The sequence below is a fragment of the Podarcis filfolensis genome, assembly GCF_964270895.1.
Source record: "Podarcis filfolensis genome assembly, chromosome: 11".
In the NCBI taxonomy this organism is placed as follows: domain Eukaryota; kingdom Metazoa; phylum Chordata; class Lepidosauria; order Squamata; family Lacertidae; genus Podarcis; species Podarcis filfolensis.
Window position 1 is genome coordinate 35,803,613 of NC_139613.1, and position 24,446 is coordinate 35,828,058.

The 24,446-nt window shown below is 39.2% G+C and overlaps 1 protein-coding gene across 4 annotated transcripts in view; it reads right to left on the reverse strand.

Moving 5' to 3' along the window:
- Positions 1-24,446, reverse strand: part of KIAA0825 — a 190,991-nt gene that overhangs the window by 159,318 nt on the left and 7,227 nt on the right. For 3 of the 4 annotated variants that reach the window (XM_083576536.1, XM_083576535.1, XM_083576537.1), the window contains exons 2-5: positions 16,680-16,792; positions 15,744-15,883; positions 13,190-13,358; positions 6,839-7,514 (exon numbers count right to left, since the gene is read on the reverse strand). In XM_083576536.1, the coding sequence (XP_083432662.1) occupies positions 6,839-7,514; positions 13,190-13,358; positions 15,744-15,874 (976 nt within the window). In that variant the 5' untranslated portion in view covers positions 15,875-15,883; positions 16,680-16,792. Of the gene's footprint in view, positions 1-6,838; positions 7,515-13,189; positions 13,359-15,498; positions 15,884-16,679; positions 16,793-24,446 lie in introns of all 4 variants that reach the window. The other variant, XM_083576538.1, reaches the window with a different exon arrangement.

Consider the following 24,446-nt stretch of genomic DNA (forward strand, 5'->3'; position numbering starts at 1 on the left):
ATTATATCAACCTTTTTGTGATGCCAAAGCTAATGGTCACTTTACAATTAAGTCATCTATCATCTTCATAGTCTCTTTTAAACCAAAGAAGAAGATTATGCTTCCACATGTTTTCTGTAATGCTGTATTCACTTTATACACACTAGACATGATCAGCACTCGTTCATTCTATACTAGAACACTGTTAATGGTACTACAGCTGTAGATTTAAAATATTATGTTTTGCAAACAAATGGCTTATTTGGGATTTAAGCTGCCTGTATGTGCAGGACTGCAACCTAATACTAATGCATTAAATGTTAGATGCATAAGAAACACCTATGAATTCAAAAGGTGTATTTCTGAATAGCAGCTGCAATACTGTTTCAACCTAAAGTGCTAGAATGCCAGCAGTTTTTGATGCACAGAACTTAAGGTACTTAAAATCTGCTTCATTACTATACACCAGCAGTTTTCAAAACAGTTACATTTGACTAGGTAACAGGATATGTTCAAATTGCAGATATAATTACTGCACATCCAAGAAGCTATAAAATGTACACTAGCAAATCCCTTTGACCTTGTTAATGTCTGCTCCTTGTTAATCTAAGGCAAACATTGTTTGTAGATTGCATTTGTTATAAAATATGAAAAAGGAAGGAAATCCCTTAACAGTTGTTATTGATTCCAGCATTTACGGACTGAGTTTAAGTGCTGTTTACAAAACAGAACAGATGCAGATGCTAACAAAAAGGTAAACAATTGTTGCATGGCTTACTGCCAGGCTCTGAGCCAATATATTAAACTCCAAGTGAAGCACATTTCCCCTATGGATTGCACTTATTGCCACTTCATTTCCTATGTGCACTGTCTCTCTATTGCTGTGCCTAGCAGTAAGCTATTCCAGTTCTTTTGTGACCCCTGAGGCCTGGTGCTACCTCACACAGCCATTAGTGAAGGGAATTGCATGTGTCTGACACGGCCTGAAACCAATTATTTGATATTTTCTTCAGAATGATGCCCAACTCTGTTGGGAATGAGCAATCATGAAATAATTTACCTCCTGATTTAATTTTTTCCTGCACAAATTAGTTGTAGTCTGAGCTAGCTATACACAGCTGTCTGTTACATATCTCCGTCTTATCAAGATTATACTTGAAATGATGAAGAAGGGGGCTGAATAGAATAGATTGGGGAATCCTGTTTTAAAAAGGCATTGACAAGTTTATCAGATATACTGATCACATGTACTTTTTGCTGATTGAAAATGACAGAATCATAAAGAACTATCAGTACACCAGGGGAAACCACAAGGATGCAAACCATTATCAAAGTGTTTAAGGCTTAAAAAAAAAGTGGCCAGCTTTTCAGTTCCCTTTTGCTCTGCTACAATCTAGGGATATGAAAATACCTTGAGGGGCAAGGAGAATAAATTCAAATGAAACCAAGCAACCAGTCTGGGCTTTGCAGTTTACACTATTCCTCTCAAAATATAAGGAAGTATATACTTTCCTACTTGTAATTCTAGATATGTATCTGTGTGCCCAATACTTCATTATGTCAAAATTATAAAATCCTATGAAAGATCGCCAACCACAGAAAACATGCACAAAATATGCATGTTCTGTATTTCATACTTATTGCTATGAATTGCAAAGAGACCCAGTAAGAGATGACACAAGTCACTTTTAAGGGAACCACTAATCATAAAGCACTATGTTTCATAAACTCTATCAGTGAAAATATAGGCTGGAATCCAAAGAACAGTACAATTAGTTCCATGCGCTCAAGAGGGCTTTGAGCATGTGTTTCCCGAACAGCAGCTGCCATGCCACATGGCAAGCTTCTTTTGAAGATGAGAGGTGTTTCAAAAGCAGAGTCTGAGGCGACATGGGTTTGTTATTCAAAGAAATAAAAAAATCTCACTAGCCATGCCTTCAAAAGGCTAGTGGAAATAAATGTGAACTAACAAGTCTTCTAGAATCCCTTGCTGATATTCAGGAACAATATTACAATTCAAAAGCAAATTGATTGGTACAGAACATTGGCAAAATTATGGAGGGCACACAAGTAATCAGGAAGATAGATTTTCTTATTACAGTTTCATATAGCTGTTAAATAGCATTGAGGACAATCTGGAGCTTTGTGGACATCCTGTTTTCTCATGTGAGAGCAGGGTAGCCATTTTGGATGCTGTGACCTTATGCGATTTCACACAGAGATCTCACCCTGAAAAATGCAGGTTTTGGGGGGCTGCAATCTCATGCAACCCCCCAAAACACATGTTTTGGGCAACGTAAAGCATGGCCCTGAAAAAAGGAAATATTATGTGTTACATGATTATGTTACATGATCATGTGACTCACACAGGAGCATGGGTGGGAAGATACGTGTCCAAGTTCTGGGACTCAAGATGCTGGAGGGTATGGTTTATGGCAGTGATTTTCAATCAGTGTGCTGTGGCACCCTGGGGTGCCTTGAATGATGATCTGAGGTGTCGCAGGCAACACTGGCCTCTGTCCCTCTTCCCTGCCCACCCTCCTCTGATGCCCTCTTGCGTCTCTGCCTCCCAAAGGCTTGCACAGCTGTTTGTTGCAGTTGCCCTGGCTACAAGCTCTGAAGGCAAATGGTGCCTCAGGGGCTGCTGGTTGCCAGGAGCTGAGGCAGCCTCCGAGTAAGCAAGCAAGCAGGTGAGGGAGCCCAGCCAGTTAGTCCTAGCCGTTGGTAATGGGCAGACAAGTCCCAGGCCGCTATGGAGCAGTGTGAGAAGGCACCTCTCCTTGGGGCGGGGGCAGCTCAGGGACCAGGGACAACAGCAGCGACTGCCCAGAGGACTCCCAAGGAGAGGGAAGAGGAGAGGAGGCTGAGCAAACACTCCACAAAGGAGGGTGTTCGACAAAGGGTGAGAGGCTGCTAGCTCTGCAGGCAAGGGGTGACATAACTGGACTCCTGAGCCCCACAGGGCTGCCACAGAAAGAAAGTAGTTGGTCAAGTGAGCTGTGGACTCAAAAAGGTTGAAAACCTCTGGTTTATGGAAACATTATGAATGCTTTAGTAAGCATGAATGTTTAAGATCATTGTCTATTAAAAAATGATTGCTGAATTAAATGAAACCAATTATACTTTTTTATTGCACACACACAGAGAGAGAGTGCACAATGTGGGAAATAGCAACCTATGCTAAGTGAACATATAAATGTGGGGCAGGGTTGATGCATCAAGACCTATATATTTAAATATTACTTTCTCACAGAAACCAACGTAATGTGCACAAAAAATTAATGAGCCATTTCTTTTTTAAAAAATAAAAATCATAAAGCTAACTAAGCCTCACACTAATGAAGGTATACAAAATGCCCCACAACTTAATGGTATCTCACCAAGGAGCATCTAATTACATTCTGCTCAGGAGACAGCTTGTGTGTGTTGAAAAGAGTCGCGTAAAGAGTCATGTATCAATTTCCTTGTCAAACAATACTGTAGGAGCCTTAGGAACCTCTTCAGGAGACCTTTTAGAAGTCCTCCTTCTTTTGACGTTCATAGCCCTCTATTATTTCCTTTACACACTACTGTATGTTCCTAAGAAAAACCAACTTAATAATTCCCTCTCAACTTCTTTGTCACACTCTTTTATTAAAGAGACTACTCTAATATATAAATCTCAGACTGACCTTTGACCGCTCAAAAGAAAATGGATTGAAGAGTAAATCACTTTCATCTTTTATACTTGGGAGGAGAATGCAATAATTAGGGGGCATGGTGAGTTAAATGTTCTTTTCACCCTTAGGAAGAACACCCAGGTGTGCAAAGGAAGCTTTGAGATGAAAATAATTAGTGTTTCCTAATTGGAAATATTCTTTAACAAATGAAAAAATGTTCAAAATTTATATTGCTTTTTTTGTTTGCAGAGTGTGCATAAGAAAATCAAATCACAGACGTGAATCTTCGTAACTTTTGCAGGATTCAAACAGACATTACATATGATGCAAAAATAAAAATGCATCTGTAAAAATAGATATTTAAATGACAAATATTAATACATCTAATATTTTGTTTCTTTCAAATAATACATGCAAGAACAAGAAAGCCTTTAAGAAGTCATCTTTTAAATATAATAGGGGTCAATAATGAAATTCTACTGTTGAGCTTCACTTTATGGGATTAATAACTGATTTGAAGCAACAGCAAGGTTTTTGGATATGCTAGCAGCTTTGAAATTTCTTCAGCTCAATTGACATTTCGGTAACTTAGCTAGTATCATCATACCCCCTACTATAAATTTAAAAGTAGCATGCTTAATTCTTTTGCAATATTTTTAAAGTGTCATGCTCCCTCTAGAAACAAATACTGTATGTGGCCCTAGGGTATTATATATAGGAAACCTTCAAGCCTCTGTTTCATTATTTATTTAGAATTCATCCTTATATTCCCAAGCCATACACTATATTTCAGACACAGTTATAATATTATAAAATGTTGCCAGTAAAAGTTAACAGAAATTGTGGACAGTATGCAACTAACTTGCACAGCAGAACTTCCTCCCCTCTCCTATCCCTGTACACTCCTTAAATCTGTTCTGAGGTTTACCCCAATGCAGGGGTCGTTTGTGGGATGACACAAGGTACTTATGGGGAGGGAAAGGGGGAAGGGAGTTCAATTCCACAAGCAAAAATCCTTGCATTGATGGAACAAGGTACTGCCCTCTGGTAACATCCAGGTAAATGTTATTCTTTTCTATGTCTGATTCTAACTGTGCTCATCAGTTCCACTGCGGCTCAGGGGAGTGCAACAAACTTAGTGCATCAGCTGTGATTTGTCACTGTGTTAATTAATTTTGACTTTCTTCTTGATAAAATTCTACATGCTGCATAAGGAACCTGTAGCCTAGTTCATGTGACTATTGTCACCTTCATTGCATACCTTTAGGTGCCAGATGAAAACGTTTTTCTTCAACCAAGTGTTCAGTTGATTAACATTCTATGGTTTTTTAAATGTGTTTGTGGAAGGGGAGTTACTGGTTTGTTTTAATTTCATTTTTGTTTTACTATGTATTGTGTATTTTCATTTTGTATTTGTCTGTTGTGAACTGCCTTGGGTGGTATACACATTTAATAAATAATAAAAATAAATAAAATTGTTAGTCATTTTTAATCAGTATTCTTCTGCCTCATTATCATTAAATGCCCAAGTAATGTCATGGAAGAGAATACAAAATTTGGTTACAAATAACTTGGTAATATAAAAAGAAGCTAAATGAATGAAAATGTAACAGTTTAAAATACCTTCAGGTATATAGTGCCAAGGCCATTTTGGGCTTTAAAGGTCAGCACCAACACTTTGAATTGTGCTTGGAAACATACTGGGAATCAATGTAGTATGTCTTTCAAGACCAGTGTTATATGGTCCCGGCAGCCACTCCCAGTCACCAGTCTACCTGCCACATTCTGTATTAGTTGTAGTTTCCGAGTCAATGTCAAAGGTAAGCCCCACATTTAGTGCATGGCAGTAGTCCAAGTGAGGCCATGTACCACTCTGGTGAGACAGTGAGCAGCCAGGCAGGGTCTCACCCAGTGTAGCAGATGGAATTAGTAGACAGCCGCCTGGACCGCTGTGAGTCCAAAATGACTCCCAGGCTGCACCCCATGGTCCTTCAGGGGCACAGTTACTCCATTCAGAACCAGGGAGTCCCCCACAGTTGCCTGCCCTTCTCCCCCAGAAACAATACTTCTGTCTTGTTGGGATTCAGCCTCAATCCATTAGCTGCCATCCATCCTCCAACTGCCTCCAGACACTTGCACAGGACCTTCACCACCTTAACCAGTTCTGATCTAAATGAGAGGTGAACACCCAGCCCAACCCCACGGCTTCATATAGATGTTAAAAAGCATAGGGGAGAGGACAGAGCCCTGAGGTAGTAAGATAAATATTATTATTTATAATAAGATAAATACAATTTTAATGAAAATGAAGTTAAAATAATACAGACTCTCCGAACTCATCTGCAGTGTGTCTCATCCATTGCCTTATCTGTTTGATGGCATTTTCAGAAGATATATTTTAGAACACAATACCTATCAGCTATTTAAAAACTAAGTTCAAGATTAAGTCCTTGTTTAAAAAGCGTAACTAATATTTAAGTAAAAGGGCTATTGCAGTTTAAGACAGTCCGTCCCTCAGGCTAGATCTGGCTCCTTGTGGTCTCTCATCTGGCCCATAGTTTCTCTTCCTCCCCCCCTGCCTCTTCCTTCTTGAGAGCAGCAGATGATTGCATTTCTGTGCACCCAGCAGTAAAAAAAAACCAAGCTTCTTGTGGAAGAACAGAGCAACCTCATCACAATAAACACACTGTTCACTTTTCTTTTTTGCAGGATGCTTAGAAAGAGGCTTACCTCCAAATCCTCCTCTTGCACCTGGCTGTTCAGATGCAAACATGCCCAAATCTCCAAAGCTGCCTCACCCCTGCTCACCCCAACATGACCTAATTTGCACTAGTAAGAAGGTAACAAAGTATGTCCAGTTCCTTTGCTCACAAGAAGACAAGAGGGGGAGTAACTTGAAGCAAATTGTCATGGGTTTATCTCTATGATCTGCCTACACTCAAGCAGACAAACACAGCCTACAATTGGGAATAGAAGAATATAGATGGATGTTGCTTAAGCCTTGCCACTGAGTGTTTGTGGCTACCGTATTCATGTACTTATGTCCTTCACTGGACATGTATGAGACACATGTATGAGAAATGAAAGGATAAAAAAATAAGATAATTAATTAAGATAATTAAATAACTAATAATAATTAATTAAGATAAATGAAAGGATAAAAACAATTAAGACAATTCATGGAAAAAAATGCCACTAACCCCCAACATGAGGTACTCCTCTGTGTTTCTTTGAGCTCTTGCTTGCTTTAACACCATGTAATGCATTTTCCTTAAACTGAAGCTCACAAAGTGTTTCAAGAAGAACGGTCATTTCTTCCGTGATGGTATCCAAATAAGTTTCATTAATAAACTTCAGTGTTGAAGAAGGGTCAATAATTCCGCTCAGTACATAGAAATCTTCTTTTATCATTGCACACAATGCAGGAATTGAGTTTTCATAACCATGAACCATCTTTTCAAAGTTTGTTTCACCCATGCTTTCTAGAACACATTTCTGTAAAAGATCACTAACCAATTTATTCTGCATTTTTTGATACTTCCCCAGAACTTCTGCCTCAGGATATAGAAATAAAAGCTGCTGTAGACACCGAGTTTTAAACTGCAGTTGCTGTTGTAAGGTACCAGTTTTTGTTTCATTATGATTTTGCAGCTGGTTTACTAAGAAGCGCCGAAGATGTAATCTTACATCATCCCAAATATACTGTGTATCCATTGCAGAATCATCTTCAACACCATGAAGGGAAGCACTGGATATAAACTCAAAAGATGTCCCACTTGGAGTACAGGGAAATAAGACACCACATTGACTGGAGAGATCAAGAAGAAAGTGAAGAATAGTTTCTTCTTGGTTTTGTTCATCCTTCAGTAAGCTTTGCTAAGAGAAGATAAATAACAATATGCTAAGTTATGTGAATGACTCCATTTAAAGTAAACAATGGATCTCTTGAAAAACTACGCAAATTACTGTTAATTACTGCCTACAAAATGAAATTTTCTAATATAGAATTCCCCTCCCCCAATATTCCTCCAATTAGCTGATCCAATTCTCTTTACCAGTGAGAAGGCAAAAACTGTCATTTATTCAACACAAGGGACTTCCTGGACCTTTTTAAGGTACATTTGAAACAGCAGCTATTAGATCAAAAGAATGCATGGCCTGTGCATTAATAGTGGTATAATATTTTGATAGGTTAATTATACCAAAAACCACAATATCTACTACACACACCTGCATACATTTATGTAAGCCCTCTAATAAAGTCTGTTGGCATGTAAAACTTAGTCTCTGTGTTAACACACAGGAAGTTTAGTATCAAAAAATAAAATAATATACACCTCTAAAAATTCACCTTCAGAGAAAAAAGGTGTATGTAGCTTTGGGGGTACTGGCACTTGAGGCTCCATCAGCTTCAGCTGGTGGTCCAGCTGTACCCCTATCTGGACAGGGATAGCCTAACTTCTGTCTTCTATGTTCTGATAACCTCTACGTTAGATTACTGCAACTAGGTTAGATTACTGCAGCACCTGCAACACAGTATACCTGAAGGAACATCTCCACCCCCATCATTCAGCCCAGACACTGAGGTTACAGGGAACCAAGTAGCGGGCCTTCTCAGTAGTGGCGCCTGCCTTTTGGAACACCCTACCATCAGATGCCAAGGAAATAAACAATTATCTGACTTTTAGAAGACATCTGAAGGCAACCCTGTATCGGGAAATTTTTAATGTCTAATGTTTTACAATTTTTTATGCTGTAAGTCACATACAGTGGCTGGGGAAATCCAGCCAGATGGGTGGGGTATAAATAATAAAATTGTTGTTGTTGTTGTTGTTGTTGTTGTTACACAGTATACGTAAGGCTGCCTCTGAAGATGGTCTGGAAACTTCAGCTAGTGCAGAATGCGGTGGCCAGGTTGCTCACTGGGGCAAGACAATCTGAGCATAGTACATGAATCCTGGCCCAGCTGCACTGGCTACATAGCTGCTGGGCTCAATTCAAAGGGGCGATTTTGACCTATAAAGCCTTAAACATCTCAGGACTGCAATACCTCAAGGACCACCTCTCCCCATATGAACTGACCCAGACCCTGTGATCATCATCATCAGAGGCCCTTCTTTTTGTGCTTCCTACACAAGAGATCCAGAGGGTGACAACACAAAAACTGGCCTTTTCTGTGGTAGCTCCCCGCTTGTGGAATGCTCTCCCCAGGGAGGCCTGCCTAGCACCTTGATTGTATATATTTAGGTGCCAGGTGAAAAGGTCCTCAGGCCTTTGGCTTTGGCTGATTAACATTTTATATACTTTTAAATGCATTTGAAATTCTATAAGATCAAATATACATTATTCTAATGCTAAATGTAACAGCGTTTACAGTAGTCACTCTTCTCATAGTCCAACTTCATCCTATTATGGACACAAAAGGCTGAGAGGAGGTTGAACATTTCATATTATGCTGGATAACATAATTGCCTTGAAAACTGGAAGAAAAATGTGAATTTTATTTTTAAAAGTAAGTTATGACTAATTCCTACAACTAAATGGAATTCTTTCCCATTTGTTCTGGATGGAGCCTAGATATTAGGAGTTCAATATGAACTCATTTACATGTGCATAAATCTAACTCAAATAAATTAGACATGGATGAATAAATGCAAAATTCCAGCCTACTAGGGCAGAAGGATTAAATAAAGTTTCTCAAGAGCTTCTGAAAAACTTAAAGAAAATGAGCTGATTTACGTAGTACTTTTTGCTGGTGCAAGCAGTCTTGACCCCCTGGCAATGCAGACAAACAAAATGGAATGTTTTGGAAATCACAGACATGGCTGACAGCAATTTCCATGATTATGACAGCTGAACAAAAATAAAAAATAATGGACACAATTCATTTAACTCACAATTGACTGTTTTAGTTTATACGTGAATCATACAATAGTTAGTCTATGGACTGTATGACTAGCCGTAGGTATCTTTAAGCTTTCTAGAATTAAAATAAGGTCCCTCAAGGGGAGAAAATGTAAATTTCCTACCTATAAACTTCCATAGGGCATTGAACACCACTGAGATCCTCTTGGAGCTCAAAGGCATAACCATGCAATTTGCTTCCTCCTGTAGGAGGAGTAGCCGACCATACCCAGACAAAACTAGAGAAGATCACAAGTGCATGAGTGTCATCAACAGCTTAAATCATGGGTAGGCAACCTAAGGCCCAGGGGCCGGATGCGGCCCAATCGCCTTCTCAATCTGGCCAGCGGACAGTCTGGGAATCAGCGTTTTTTTACATGAGTAGGATGTGTCGTTTTATTTAAAATGCATCTCTGGGGTATTTGTGGGGCCTGCCTGGTGTTTTTACATGAGTAGAAAGTGTGCTTTTTAAAAAAATGCATCTCTGGGCTATTTGTGGGGCAGAGGAATTTGTTCATTATTTTTTTTCAAAATATAGTCCGGCCCACCACATGGTCTGAGGGATGGTGGATCGGCCCACGGCTGGAAAAGGTTGCTTAAATTCACTCTCTTGAAACTCTGCAAAGGCTTCAAAAATGAATTCAACTATAAAACAAAGCCCAGATTACTTGTCACGCTCCAGTCCCAAAACACATCAGGTTCTAGGAGCACTGACCCAATGGTGGGTGGCTTCTTATAGAGGAAGAAGTAATTCTGAATAGCTCTACCTGGGAGCAGTGGTAGCAGTTGCCATCCTGAAAGTGTTCAATGCCCACCAGGGACTTTGAAAGGAAGGAAAGCTGTTTGTTTGTATACCATCCTTCATCTAAAGATCTCAGGGTGGTGCCAGAAGTTTAACAACCTCTTCCTGAATTCTGTTTCATTATATGTATTTTATTACTGTGTTTAGTTATACATGTAATATGTCTTAATAAAAAGGATTTTTTTAACCCCCTATTGGTTTCTCAAAGTACAATATTTATTTGCACTCTAGGAGAGAATAGTGTAATATTGCATTATATTACACATGGACTCACAATAATATAATTTTAAATAACAGGGCGTATTTGTGTACGTAATATACAAATGCACAGATACAAAACTATTTCTGCAATTCCTAGAGCAGATTAGCAGAGAAATTACTAATCTTCAAGATATATGGGAAGTTATGAGAAATATTACACTTAAACAATCTTAACTTTCTATGAGATTGTCAAATATGCTATTTTATTAAAGATAGCATAAAAGCTCAATAGCTTTCAAACCAGCCAATGGGCTTCTTTCTTATGGAATATGAATCCAAAAATGTCACCCACAAGAAAGTGCTGCTGCTTTTGAAGCTTAAACAGAAATATTTTCAATTACAAAAGCCTACCTAAACCTAAGCAGTATTCAAAGTCTTTTCAAATTGAAAATACATCCCTAAAATGGTCACCAGGTGGTTTACACACACCATTTTGGAGTTGGTACTCCTAAAAGAAGAGTTCCTGCAGCTGGCTTTGAAGCTTTGCAAGCTTAGTTTCCCATTTCAAAGTCTTTTTGAAAACTGCCTATGTTAAGGCAGGCTTTTGTATTTGAAAGTCAAGGTTTCAAAAGGCTTCAAACAGTGCTGCAGGTGCCTATCGGAAGAAATGTATCCAAAATGGTGGACGCAGGCTCTTTCAGAGTAGACTGTACATAGCCTATGAGTGTATTTTATTGGTGGTAACCAAACACAATCAAGTTAATTTGCAAATATGCCACAATTTTATAAATGCTTTAATAAGCTCCTCACAGTTCAAACAAAAATTGTACTGATTTTTATTAAGGTGTTAGAATTTTCAGGCTAAGAATTTACATAGTACCTTACAGAATAGTTGTACTTGTCTCTTCTTAACTGATCACTTTACACATTTAATCTTGATGGATTACATATCGGAATATATTCATTTTTCCAAAAAATATTATCAGAGGAATGAATTCAATGTTGTGCTAAAGTGCATTTTGGATTGCCAGATGGAATGATCCCACCCCTGGTGTGCTGTTCTAGGGGTTCTCCTGATTCCTGCCAATTTAAGGGGGGTGTGCATGGAAGGAGGAGAGAGACAGCCCCATTGTGCAAGAGGCAGTCCTTGCATGGAGCTTCCACTGACAGGACTCATTAGCTGATACCCACTCAGAATCTAGAACTCTGATTTAACTGATTTCAGAATGTTTAAACAAAATGCCAGTAAATAAAACTTAATTACATAAATTCAGTAATAGCTTTCAATATGTGTGTGACAAAAACCTATGCTTTTTATTCTGTCTTGTATATTGTATACAGTGGATCAAATAGCTGAACAACTGCAGAAGAAAAAAGATAATTACACATGCCTGAATCATTTTTTTCAAGGAAGATGTCTGAAGAAATGAGTCAAATAGAAGTGATGAGATTTGAAGCTCTAGGCTAATTAACAATTTGAAAATTAACAAATCACTGGATCCAAGTGACATCTACAGGGGCTCTTCGGGAATTCAATGTAAAATTACAGGTTTACTTAAAAAAAAAAAAGAAATTGCCACTAAAATAAGTCTTTATACTAATGGTTTTAAAGTCATTTTAATTGTTTAGTCTTTAGCTAAATATAATACCAATTTTTATGACGTAATAAAGAGAGGAGCAAACTAGGAAATTACAGGCCACTTAATCAAGAGGGTTCAATCTCTTTAAAATGCTTGTGATTATTTAAAGCCATAATAACAGTTCAGCTAGAATTTTACTGCAGATCAAGAAAAGTACCACCAATTTCAAGAGGATGCCAACAAGGTTAATGAGCTAAGACAAAGAAGCTAAAAGAGGAAAGAAGGTTTCCTTCAGAAAACAGAAGCCTTGTACAAATGAACAGCATGAAGAAGAACACAAACTTTGGCAAGTAAAATAAAAACATATAAAATGCAAAAAATGGGGGGGGGACACCCGACAAGCATATAATTAAACACATTAAGATCAACAATAACAAAATATTTAAATACCAGAGGCTGCACCCCTGGCTCACTAGCTCCAACTACCCCACTCCCTAGACCTTGCAGATACCCTACCTGTTGCCCACTAGATCTCAATCCCTACCCCACTAACCCCTTAGAAGAGTCAGCCTGGCAGGAGAAGCACCCCAGGAAGGAGGCTTGAAGAGGTGGCCAGTCCAGGGATCTGCTGCTGACACCAATTTCCCCATGCTGATTCTTCATCCTAATCTGTGGCAGAAGCACTTTTCATACCTTCCACTTTCCCCTTTTTTCTTTTCTCATTTTTTAATTATTTTTTATCATTAAGAGGACTGTGCACACATGAAGCTGATGGCTGGCTGGTGAAGGACCCTGTGTGAGAGGCAGGGAAGGGAAGTTATCCAAGGCTGGGAGGTTTGAAGAAGAAAGGGAAGCTCTGAGGTGAGAGCTGGGAGGATCCACCCGCTTCTATGCGAGACAAGGATTAAGATCAATGTTTGAGAAAGGAATTTGTATTTTCTTCACTCTATCTTTTTCTTTTTTATCATTTAATTAGTTTGTTTCTTACTGCATTGCATGATATTCAATTTTTTTTATAAAAGAAAATAATTTTTAACTATGGCATAAAACAACAGCATTTTTACCAGTGTTTGGAGAAACTTGATCAATTCTCTGTGAGGGGTTGAAGATGGCTTGATTGAGCTGAAACTGCAATTATTTAACCACTGAAGGCAGTCAGTTGTGTCTTGCAGCAATTCATCAGGACAAGTTTCATTTATTTCTGATTGTAGCTCCTTAAGACACTGTTCCATGCTAAAGTAGAAAAGAAGCAAACATTAAAAATGAATACTTATCATTTACGGCAAAGTATTCAACATTAAATAGCATTATATTATATAACACTTTAATTTACCATATTAACAGTAATTTAGTTTTATGGACACTATCAATGCAGAAGCCTGTCCTGGTGAGCAGGCCTCACTGTGCACGTGTCATAATACAGTTGGGGTTAATCACCACCTTACAACCTTAAAAACAATTGGATGTGTGTGCTTTGTATCAGCAATTTCCATCACTCCTAAAACAGGGATTATTTTATCCTTTCTACCCTCAGGGGTAGAAAATTACTGAAGTTCACTAGTAATATAACAGTGGTGCAGGAGCAAAGCCAGTCACAAAATGGTGGCAGGTTTAATCAGCTGGTGATTACTGACACCATTTTCTACAAATATATAATCCATTTGGGGGCTGAATTCTTTGCCACAGTGTTTTCCCGCAGAGACAAGCTCCGCTCCCCTCCCTCCCATCTGCTAGAACCAGAAGAGGGCTGAAACGAGAGCAGTAGCAACAGGTGCAGCTTCCAATTGCTTGGGAAAAGCCCAGCAGAGGAGGAGACTTACGCGGCTGTGGGGAGGTGGGGACTTTCAGTCCTGTCAACTGATTAATGGGGTAAGAGCTAATGGGGATTAGCTGCTGTGTTCATTAGGTCTCACTAATGACAGTCAACCGTGTGAATATCATGTTTTTTGCTAATAAAGAGTTAACTCCAACTCTGAATGGTGTGATTTACTGCCGACTCACTCTTTGACACCCATGGCTCTTCAGCCGCCTGACTCATGACTGCCTCTTGACCTCCCTCCTTTCACTTACTTCAGCTTCTGCCTCCGATTCTTGACCTCTCTGCCACAGACTCTCCCAGCTCACTAAGCCCTGTTACTCTTTAAGCTTTCAACACCTCCTGTTCCCAGCCTTCTTCCCTTGGGGGTTCCCCAGCAGTTTCCCCCATCATTCCTCTCCGTCCCACCAGTCTACAACAGAGAGTTACAATTCTCAAGGGTTTCCTGAAAATTGAAGGGTAAACCATTCTGAAAATTGCAGCTCTGTGGCAGACTAGGGGTCTCCTAACAACTCTCAGGATTCTTTGGGAAGCCATGGTTGATGTGCTGATTGTATCATTTTAAACAAAGTTCAAAAATATCTAAACACTACAGATGCTATCTAACCTGATAAAGATGCAATTTTCCCCTATTGGATCATCCTCTGAAACCATACTAATGACTGTAATATATGAAAGCGTCTTTAAAAAGTAATCAAGTATGGGTGGCCTATCAAGCACATTCAAAGGCCTTTTCAAGAAACCTTAGAGAAAGAATGGGTTCAAAATGGTGCCCCTGAAACAAATATCTTATCTTTATCAAAGAACCTTTTCATGAATTCAAGGACTACTATGGAAAATAATACCCTATGGTCCACACTCAACTTCCAGATATAATATACCATTCGAACACTAGTTGTAAATGTGATAAAAAACCAGGATGTATCTTCGTAACTTATTTAAGCCTGTCTTAGGAATCTGAAACTCAATGCACTAGTCATAGACTTTGGTTTCTGGGACATTTTGTCAAAGACTTCTATTGTAGTATCTAATGTGTCTCACTTAATCAAAGTTAATGAATTATAGCTTTGTGAACTGTAAAGGCTCAACTATTGTTTGTTACCTAAACCTGATTCCATTAAAAATAAGGTTTGAGACTAATCTACCTGATAAGTGATAACCAATTATTACAAGCCACTACAACCCTTTACAGAACAAAATGTTTCCAATAATTTGTCCTAACATTGATAGAAGGATTAGGATTAGGCACAGAGACATCACTTTGGTAAAAACCACAATGCTTCATTATAGCAAAATATATATCAGTTCAGTTCCAGTTTATTAATAGGCCACAGAACTCCAAATTTCAATAAGTATATTCACAAAATCTTCTAACTCATTTAGCAAAATAATTTCTGACTTAATATGGTGCATAGCAGTCTCAAGGCTGAATTCTTGCCAAATAGCACTGAAATGTTTTTGAATTTAATGAACCATGCATTCCCCGGGGCTTTCAGCACTATATCCTTTAACCAATAGTGAGGGGAGGAAAAATTATATTGAGGGAGTTTCCCTCACCTGAATGTCTTGGTAGCAATACAATGTATACTCTCTCAATGTATTCTTTTATCAGGTCTGACTCTGGTACTAGTTTCTTGATCCAGGGAAGTACATGTTTCATTTTTAGAATGAAATAAGGATAAGTATATAAGTAACTGATGGAATTTTTAAAATCAGGTTGCAGAAAACTACCTAAAAAAAGCAGTAGCAATCAGCATAAATGCAACTGAAGTTGACTTCTGCCGCAATACCACACAGCTTACCTAGAAGCATTTTTCTTTATTTTCTCATCAATGTCACCAAGTATCTGCTGAAACTCCAGATCTCCAGGAAGTATGTTTAACAAACAATCCAAGTTGGAAGAATCAAGAGAATATTCACCTCCCCACTCCATTTCCAAATACTAAATTAGATAATAAAAATAGAAGATAAATAGTAAGATTAAATATATTTGAAAATTTGATTGCAGAAATGCTAAATGATAAGAGAAATGAAGCATACTGGGATATACAATACCATGTATAGTGAGCTCCTCCCTCAACAGTCAAAATGCAGCAGAGAGAGAGATGGGGAATCCATCATCTATGCCATGGGTAGGCAAATTAAGGCCCAGGGGCCAGATCCGGCCCAATCGCCTTCTAAATCTGGCTTGCAGACGTTTCGGGAATCAGTGCATATTTACATGAGTAAAATGTGTCCTTTTATTTAAAATGCATCTCTGGGTTATTTGTGGGGCACAGGAATTTGTTCATTCCCCCCCCAAAAAAATAAATATAGTCTGACCTCCCACAAGGTCTGAGGGACAGTGGACCGGCCCCCTGCTGAAAAGGTTCGCTGACCCCTGACTATGCAGAGAAACCAGCTACCTCAGGCTCCCTGGTGTGCTTACGGAGAGCTCTCAAAAGCCAGCACACTAATATTGGTTTCTTACTAATTATTGCAAAATTCCCCAAGGCAAACTAGTCAATGCAATCCTGTCTGTAGCACACATTCATATCCTGTAAAGATCCAAAGGTCAGTATAGCTAATTCCCCCAAATAACCTTTTGTCTGCATACATACCTAAGATATAAATTCACATGTGTGTGTACTAGCACACAAGCAGATCTGGTAACAGAGAGCAGGGACTGTATTTTTTGTTACTGATCTCATGTAGGTCACTCTGGAATGGAGGGCCTGCATAACAAGAGTCCAACTCACCCGATGGGCAGAACCAAGGCAAAAGGGTGGCTAAAGGCTGGAGAAGCATCTGTGTCCTCCACAACGACGCACCAGAGGGCATAGGTGTCACATCAGTGTTCAGATACTATTCTCTACAGAAAACAGAACACATAAAAATTCATATTAAATAATTAGCCACCAAAAATAATTCATATTCAACATAAGCTACAAAACTGTTTTCAAATGTTTGAATTTAACAATACCGTATTGCTTCTGCAAAGTGCTCATGCTTTGGTACACTTTTTGCTGATTATAAGAAAAAGAAAACATGCCATTTGTGTGTTTTCTACAATACGAATTACAATCTATTGTGAAAATACAAACATTGTATTTGCCAATGTTAGGTTCATGCAATTTCCTTGGTTTATTATGGGAATTAAAACAGAATTTCAGAGCGTGTCATTTTAATAAAGTAATCAGTAAATATTAGCCAACATATTCCCCAGAATCTGCATTCATCCATTTAAATGTTTTTTTCAAGCAAGGTACAAATCTAAGGGAAAGATTCAGGTCACTATTTCAAAACTTTTTTAAAAGTAGGGATATATACTCAATTCTAAAAGTTCATACTGTATTTTTCGCCCTATAGGACGCACCGTCCCATAAGGCGCACCTAGTTTTTTGGGGGGGAAATAAAGGGGGGGAAATAATTTTCCCCCCAGGCACGGGGCTGGGGCGGGGGAAGCCCGAGCTTCCCCCGACCCCAGCCCCCAGAACAGGCAACTCTCCGCAAGCCGTGGGAGCCTGGCGCCAGGCTCCCGCGCCTTGCGGATAGCTGCGCGAAGCCTGGGCGTGCTGAGCTCAGCGTGCCCAGCCTTTGGCATGCAGGCAACTCTCCGCAAGCCGCCGGAGCCCAGCACCGGGCTCCCGTGCCTTGCGGAGAGCTGCGTGAAGCCTGAAGAGCAAGAGGGGTCGGTGCGCACCGACCCCTCTCGCTCTCCAGGCTTCAGCGAAAGCCTGCATTCGCCCCATAGGACACACACACATTTCCCCTTCGTTTTTGGAGGGGAAAAAGTGCGTCCTATGGGGCGAAAAATACGGTACTTGATGGGACAAGCATTTATTTTATATTTAGCAACAGGAAGCAAAGTACAAAAAGTAACATCAGAATCAGCTCATGCTCTGGCACAATCATCCAAAGGAGACCTAATAAGATGTATCAATTTACATTTACACCCTGTTGCCATCTGCAGGTTCACGTCAGCTTCCAATATTTTAAAAATGGCAAGAGATAAGAAGTGGCAAGAAGTAACAAAGGAGGCTAAATTAGGATAGATGCAGATTTGTAAAACTATCTGCTCTTTTTTAAGCACAGGACAGCTCTGTGACTGGATATAAGAAACTGAATCAAAATAAGGTATTATGGCTTTGTCCACAATCCCAGGAATGTTAAAAGAAAGGCTTGGCAGGTTATAATTCAGTGAAGTGCAGCGAACATAGAACAATAGGTACCAAATTAGCATGCCCATTAAAACTCTGAGGATCTTTAGAAGTTGTTATTTTAGGCTGGAGATGACAGCATTCTCAGAGTGTTGACCAGTGGTATGGTAGAGGCATCACTGCCAACAGTACACTCACATTTTGTAGATTTCTGGAATGCTTCAAAATCTGTTTTATTAGAAACAATGAGACAATATACTTGAGCATATGCACCAAAGGCAATGTTATCTATCATATCACCTTCAACTATTTTAAAAGCTACTGTTTGTCTAGCCAGATTTATTAATAATGTCTTCAACATACCACTTTACTGGCAAGTATGATCATACTAAACTATGGCTGCCAATTCCTGACCACAGTATGAAGCTCTGTCATCTATCAACTAATCCCTGATATTATATCTGAAATTGTACAATGGTACCTCGGGTTACATACGCTTCAGGTTACATATGCTTCAGGTTACAGACTCTGCTAACCCAGAAATAATACCTCGGGTTAAGAACTTTGCTTCAGGATGAGAACAGAAATCGCGTGACGGCGGTGCGGCAGCAGCGGGAGGCCTCATTAGCTAAAGTGGTGCTTCAGGTTAAGAACAGTTTCAGGTTAAGAACGGACCTCTGGAACGAATTAAGTACGTAACCAGAGGTACCACCGTATTTTTTAGAAAAAGTGTCCCCTTATGTTATATTCTGCTGCACTAAGTTTTCAGTGTTGAAATCATTCTTTATTAACATCTCTGAAACCAAACAGAAAGAAAGGTTGAAGAAGAGATCCTTGCACTCCTCCTATTATTGTATAGGCCCATGTCTCAGACAACTATGTGGCACCTGTAAACGCCCATCCACAGATTGAAGCAGCTGAGTGGGAACATATGGGGTAAGACGATTCTTTATCGTTATCAAGCCCTTGTTGCCTCAAATGGCACCCTCCTGTAACTTTTTCAATGAATAATGAAACAATTAACTACTTTGTACATTATAATCATAAAGTATCATATTTAAATTTTATTCATATTTATGAACAATTCCTTAAAATCACACAAAGTAAGTAGCTTGATTTTAAAACTTCCTTCTTCTGCATGGGAATAATTTTAAGAGATGAAGGATGCCATTCAGTGCTGGGCCAGCAGGATTCTGCTGATGCAATGTGACTTCTGTTTCCTTCTCTCCCCTGTGCTCCCAGAATCTGCTACAGAGGGTCTCCCATACCTCTGAAGCTGATTTTGAGAGTGCGTGGAGCTGGAGGGTACAAGAGAGGAAAAGGAAGACATACACACATACAAGTCCTTTGAGCCAATAGAGCTGCAGCAGTGAAAATGGCCCAAAGTTTCTGCATGCACTTCAGAACTCCTGAGCCGTTCCTCCCCACTTCCTGCTATAGACCTTTGTATCTCCTCCAGCCAAAAACTGCTATAGAAAAACTTGGGAGACTCTGGGGCAGCCTGTGATGCAGCACAGGGAGCTACAGCTACAACAGAGAATCCATAGAACCCCAGTGCACATGCATAAGCAGCTGCATGCATTCAGAGGCCTCTTTAGGCCTCTTTAGTTTCTGTCTCGTATTTCTTCTTTGGTCCTTTACTATTGAACACGATATCATAATATTCAGATTTATGAATTTTTGTATTCCAAATTCTGCTTATGTAGAAAGCAGAAAAAGAAACTATCATAATTTCCTTCCCTATGTAATCATCAGTTTCACTTCCTTTGACATTTCTGCTACCAGTTATGTTATAGAGAAGGAACATGGACTACGGGTTTACCGGTATATCAACTCGCAACTACTGAAATTGACTTTTTAAAACAAAGAGTACATCTCCTAGTGTTTGAGAACCCAACTGTAATTCAGTTGTACTGTGTTCACTGCTTAATGTGTCTGAATAAATCTAACATTTAAAATCTATCAACTTAGGCATCATGATCTTAGCCACAAATAATAGAGAGTGTCAGTGTCAATTTTGCTCTCTCACACTCACTTCCCTTCACTCCATCTGATTTTAATAATCCTTGTCAAGGCACAAACTGTCCAAATTACCTTCTTGACACAGAAGCTTTCATGGAAGAGACAGAATCTCAACTTTCATTTAGTTAAGTACAAAAGAAAGCTGTCCAGCTGGACAAATATTATTTCCAGTCTTGACAACTTCAACAGTAAATCACGTATTTTAATTTTAAACCAAGGCTGCCAGGAGTTTGATATAAACTGCTTGTTTAATGTAGATTCATGGGATTAGTAGGTAAACAACTGGGACTGTATTTTAAAAAGTAAGACCAAATAAAATGAGTTGCACAGAAAAAAACTACAGAATGAAAGAAACATCATATATAAAAATTTATAAGAAAGGGGAAGATCAGAAATAATTTCAGAAACTTATGTTTTCAGGAGAGAAACCATAAAATATTTTACAAACTCTATACTTTGCTCAATCCTAATACCTGCCTCACCAATAGTGCTGAGGGATGATGTGATAGCATTGTGCCCCCTCCCCAAATGACACACATCATTGCTAGCAAATGCATAATATGGAGAGGCAGAATGGAAGAGATTATTTGTGGGAACTGAATTGTTCTCTAATTTAAATCCACAGTATTACTAACTCTTGAAAAACAAAGTTCTGGTATCTGGGTGCAACCTGGGGTGCAAAGAAGCAGAGTCTCAGCCACCTGAGGGTAGAGCTTACAGAAAATGCTCTCTCTGTGTACAGCTACAGCAGAGGTCAGCAAACTTTTTGAGCAGGGGGCCGGTCCACTGTCCCTCAGACCTTGTGGGGGGCCGGACTACATTTTTGGGGGGCGGGCGGGAAATGAACTAATTCCTATGCCCCACAAATAACCCAGAGATGCATTTTAAATAAAAGCACACATTCTACTCGTGTAAAAACACTGGACACGCCACATAAATAACTCAGAGATACATTTTAAATCAAAGAACACATTCTATGTACTCATGTAAAAACACACTGATTCCTGGACTGTCTGCGGGCCGGATTTAGAAGGCGATTGAGCCGGATCCGGCCCCCAGGTCTTAGTTTGCCTACCCATGAGCTACAGCATATGCTTTCAAGTCCTTTACCACCAAGTAATACAAGCCACACATGATGCCAGCTGCCACAGCTCAATCACAAAATCTAGAGTACAAAACAAAACAATGTTTTGGCTCACACCATGCATGCAGATATGGTTGTGGGTCTTCCCTTGCTCATGGAGGATGTACAGCACCACTGCCTTCAAGGAAGTGAAAATTCTGATATCTAATCCCATTTTGGAAATTTCAAAATTATTTGCCATGGTGATTTTCTTGGGGCAAGGAGCTCCACCGTTTAACTTACTTCAAGTTAACTACAAAAGCTATATTTGGGACTAACTGAAATTTTCATGTAACCCAGACACTGAAGTAGTAGTCTAACCTGGAAGTTAACCAGAGCAGGGATAACCATGGCCAGGCACCCTCTGTCCAGGAGTGGTTATAACTGCCTTGGCAAGTGGAAGATGCTGCATGCCTTGGCTGCCACAACCTCTCATTTCAAATCTGGATCTACCAGCACTCAGATGAATAAAAGAAGAACTGAATGCTGGTGTCATCAGTGTACTGCTGCTACTTTAGTCTTTCGATAGCTACATCCAAAATTTCCTGTACATGATGAGCAGCATGAGAGACTGAATCCTGAGTGACCTCCAAAACACAAATCCCACCTTCTGGAGTTGGTCCACCAGGCAGGACCAGAACCACAGAGGTACAGCATACCAGCCCCCCAGCCGGCCTATCCAGATTCTATAGTAAATGGAACTGAAAGCCACAAAGAAATCCAGAATTAACAGGGCCACACTCCACTTCACCCAGTAGGGGTTATCCATCAGCGTAACCAAGAATGCTTCAGTAACAAAACCAGGTCTGAAGCCAGATTTAAATACACCCAGATACTGAAAGGATTTCATTTCCAAAGCTCTTATTAGCCCGAGACCTAGATATCTCAAGGATTGCCTCCTCTTAAATGAATCTTCTGTTCTGTTCAGAGGCCGCCATGATTTGAGACCCCTCACTATCTGAGGTGAGGAAGCTGAGTCATGGGACATTACACCCAGGCCAAATAACTCAAGGATCTTGTTTGGCAAAACTGCCCCTTGCCTTCTGGTGATCCATTAAAATGTTCTTATTTTGGAAGGCATTTGAGGTAGGCTTTTTAGAATGATCCTGATTCTGTGAAGCTGCAGTGGTTTTTCATCATTTTGCCTGCTTTTCTGATTTTTGGTTTTGAGATCTTGCTAAATGTTTCATTCATAGATAGATAGATAGATAGATAGATAGATAGATAGATTTGTTTGAGTTTTGTACTTTAGGTATCTTTTGAGTTTTATCCCATTAGCTGACTTGAGTGCTTTTGGGAAAGCAGAATGGTAAGACAGAAATATTTTAATCAAATACAGTTTAAATAAACAACATTTCCATAAAACAAATGCAAAAGAATTGCAAGTGCAATTGGATGGCAAATAAAATGTGTCAAATAACAAATGTTAAGCACTTATGCATGTGTTGTGTTATTATATAATGGGGCTTATATTTTAAATAATGAACATTTAAAATCTTAATTGCCTTGAATAGAAGGAAATTAAATATAGGAATCTGTTTCTGTGCTTGGTAGGGGCAGACACACAAACAAAGCATTGGCAATTTAGCTGGAAGCACCCCACCCTAAAATAGAGTTTCTAGATTTTTAGTTTGAGGCTCAGAATAAGCTATTGAAGAAGCTGTTTATGTGTTTTAGATGTGCCATTCAGTTATTTTTCCTTTAAGAATTTAGCAAAAGAAATGTGAAAGCCTAAGTGAAAATGACATTAAGGTTGTGACACCAATAACAAAAGCCAAGATATATAAAGTTAAGCTGACAGTCAACCTTAAATCATGCTATTGTGCTTATTCTTTTTAAAAAACAACAATATGAGTTAATGACAAGATGTCAGACTTTGAATTGCCTGAAGTTTGTCATTTGGTGTCTGTGTCACAACCTTAATGTTATTTAAATGTAGTTTTTAGTATCTATTATTTAAAAGGTCTATTTTAAGACAGCAAAAAGCTTTGATAGAGGAAACCTCAAAGTACACCGCGTTACTGGTATGCCATTTCATTAGAAGTAGTGCATAAAACATACATTGTTGACAAATCTAATTCATTAAAGGTGAGATAGATGCACTTTAAAACGACTGGCTGGCATCATTATCTACGGTTCCCTTATAAATTATTACTCTTTTCCTTTTGACTGAACTTGTCACTATTTACCTTTCAGAGTAAGAATCTTGTGCATCAGACTTGTTTAGAGAAGTTGGAAGTCAAATTAGCTACTTTCTTTAAGCAGAAGCAAACATTTTAAACAATTTCCAAAGATGTGGCCATATTTGTCTGTTGCAGCAAAATCAACAAAGCATCTTATGGCATCTTAAAGACTATGCTTGAGCACTATAGTCCACTTCAACAGATGCTTGAAGTACTATGCTGGATTTGTCTACTCTGGATAAAGTACCATATTACAGGACCTAATAATGTCATCCACATTCATTTATCTGATCATCTTCCAATGTGATATATGTGATTTGCCAACAATGTCCCTTTACATTCTACATAGTACAAACCACCCAGTCTCTACATGAAAGGACCAATGGACAAAAATCTCATTAACTGACCTTAAAGTGGCCATACTTGAACATCAAAACAGAGACCGCAAAGTGAAACTACTGAATTTAAGTCCTCAAGAGTCTTGATTGCTATTACCATCACAGAAAAAGGTCCTTCCTCTAGTGGCTGTTTATTGTACCTACAGAGGTTGCAGTACAACTAGAAGGGCCTCACCACCTGATTGTCATGTTATCCAAAGCAGTGGTGGGGAATCAATATTGGCCTGCCAGGCGTTCCAATTTGGTCCATGAGGCCAGTTTCTCAAAACCATACCCACCTATCAATCACCTGACATCACTCCAATGGGTTTGCATTGAAGCCCCTGCCAAACCCATGCCTCCCCACTTCATTTTAGTAGTGAATTGCTGCCTGTGAGGTGCTTTGCAGTCTCAACTTTGGAGCTTCCAAGTGCCAGATCATTGTGATTTCAAGTAATTGACAATGGGAGCGGACCCCACATGTCAAATTTGGCCAACAAGACCAATCTGGTCTGTGAAGCCATAAACTTCCTCATCCCTGCTGTAGGGTAACAGGAAGAAAGGCATTACTTTGGCTATCCTAGTCCCAAGTTGTTATAGGTCAATGCAAAAACTTTACCGGCAACTGGTACAACTCCTGTAAGAGCAGTACAATGTTACA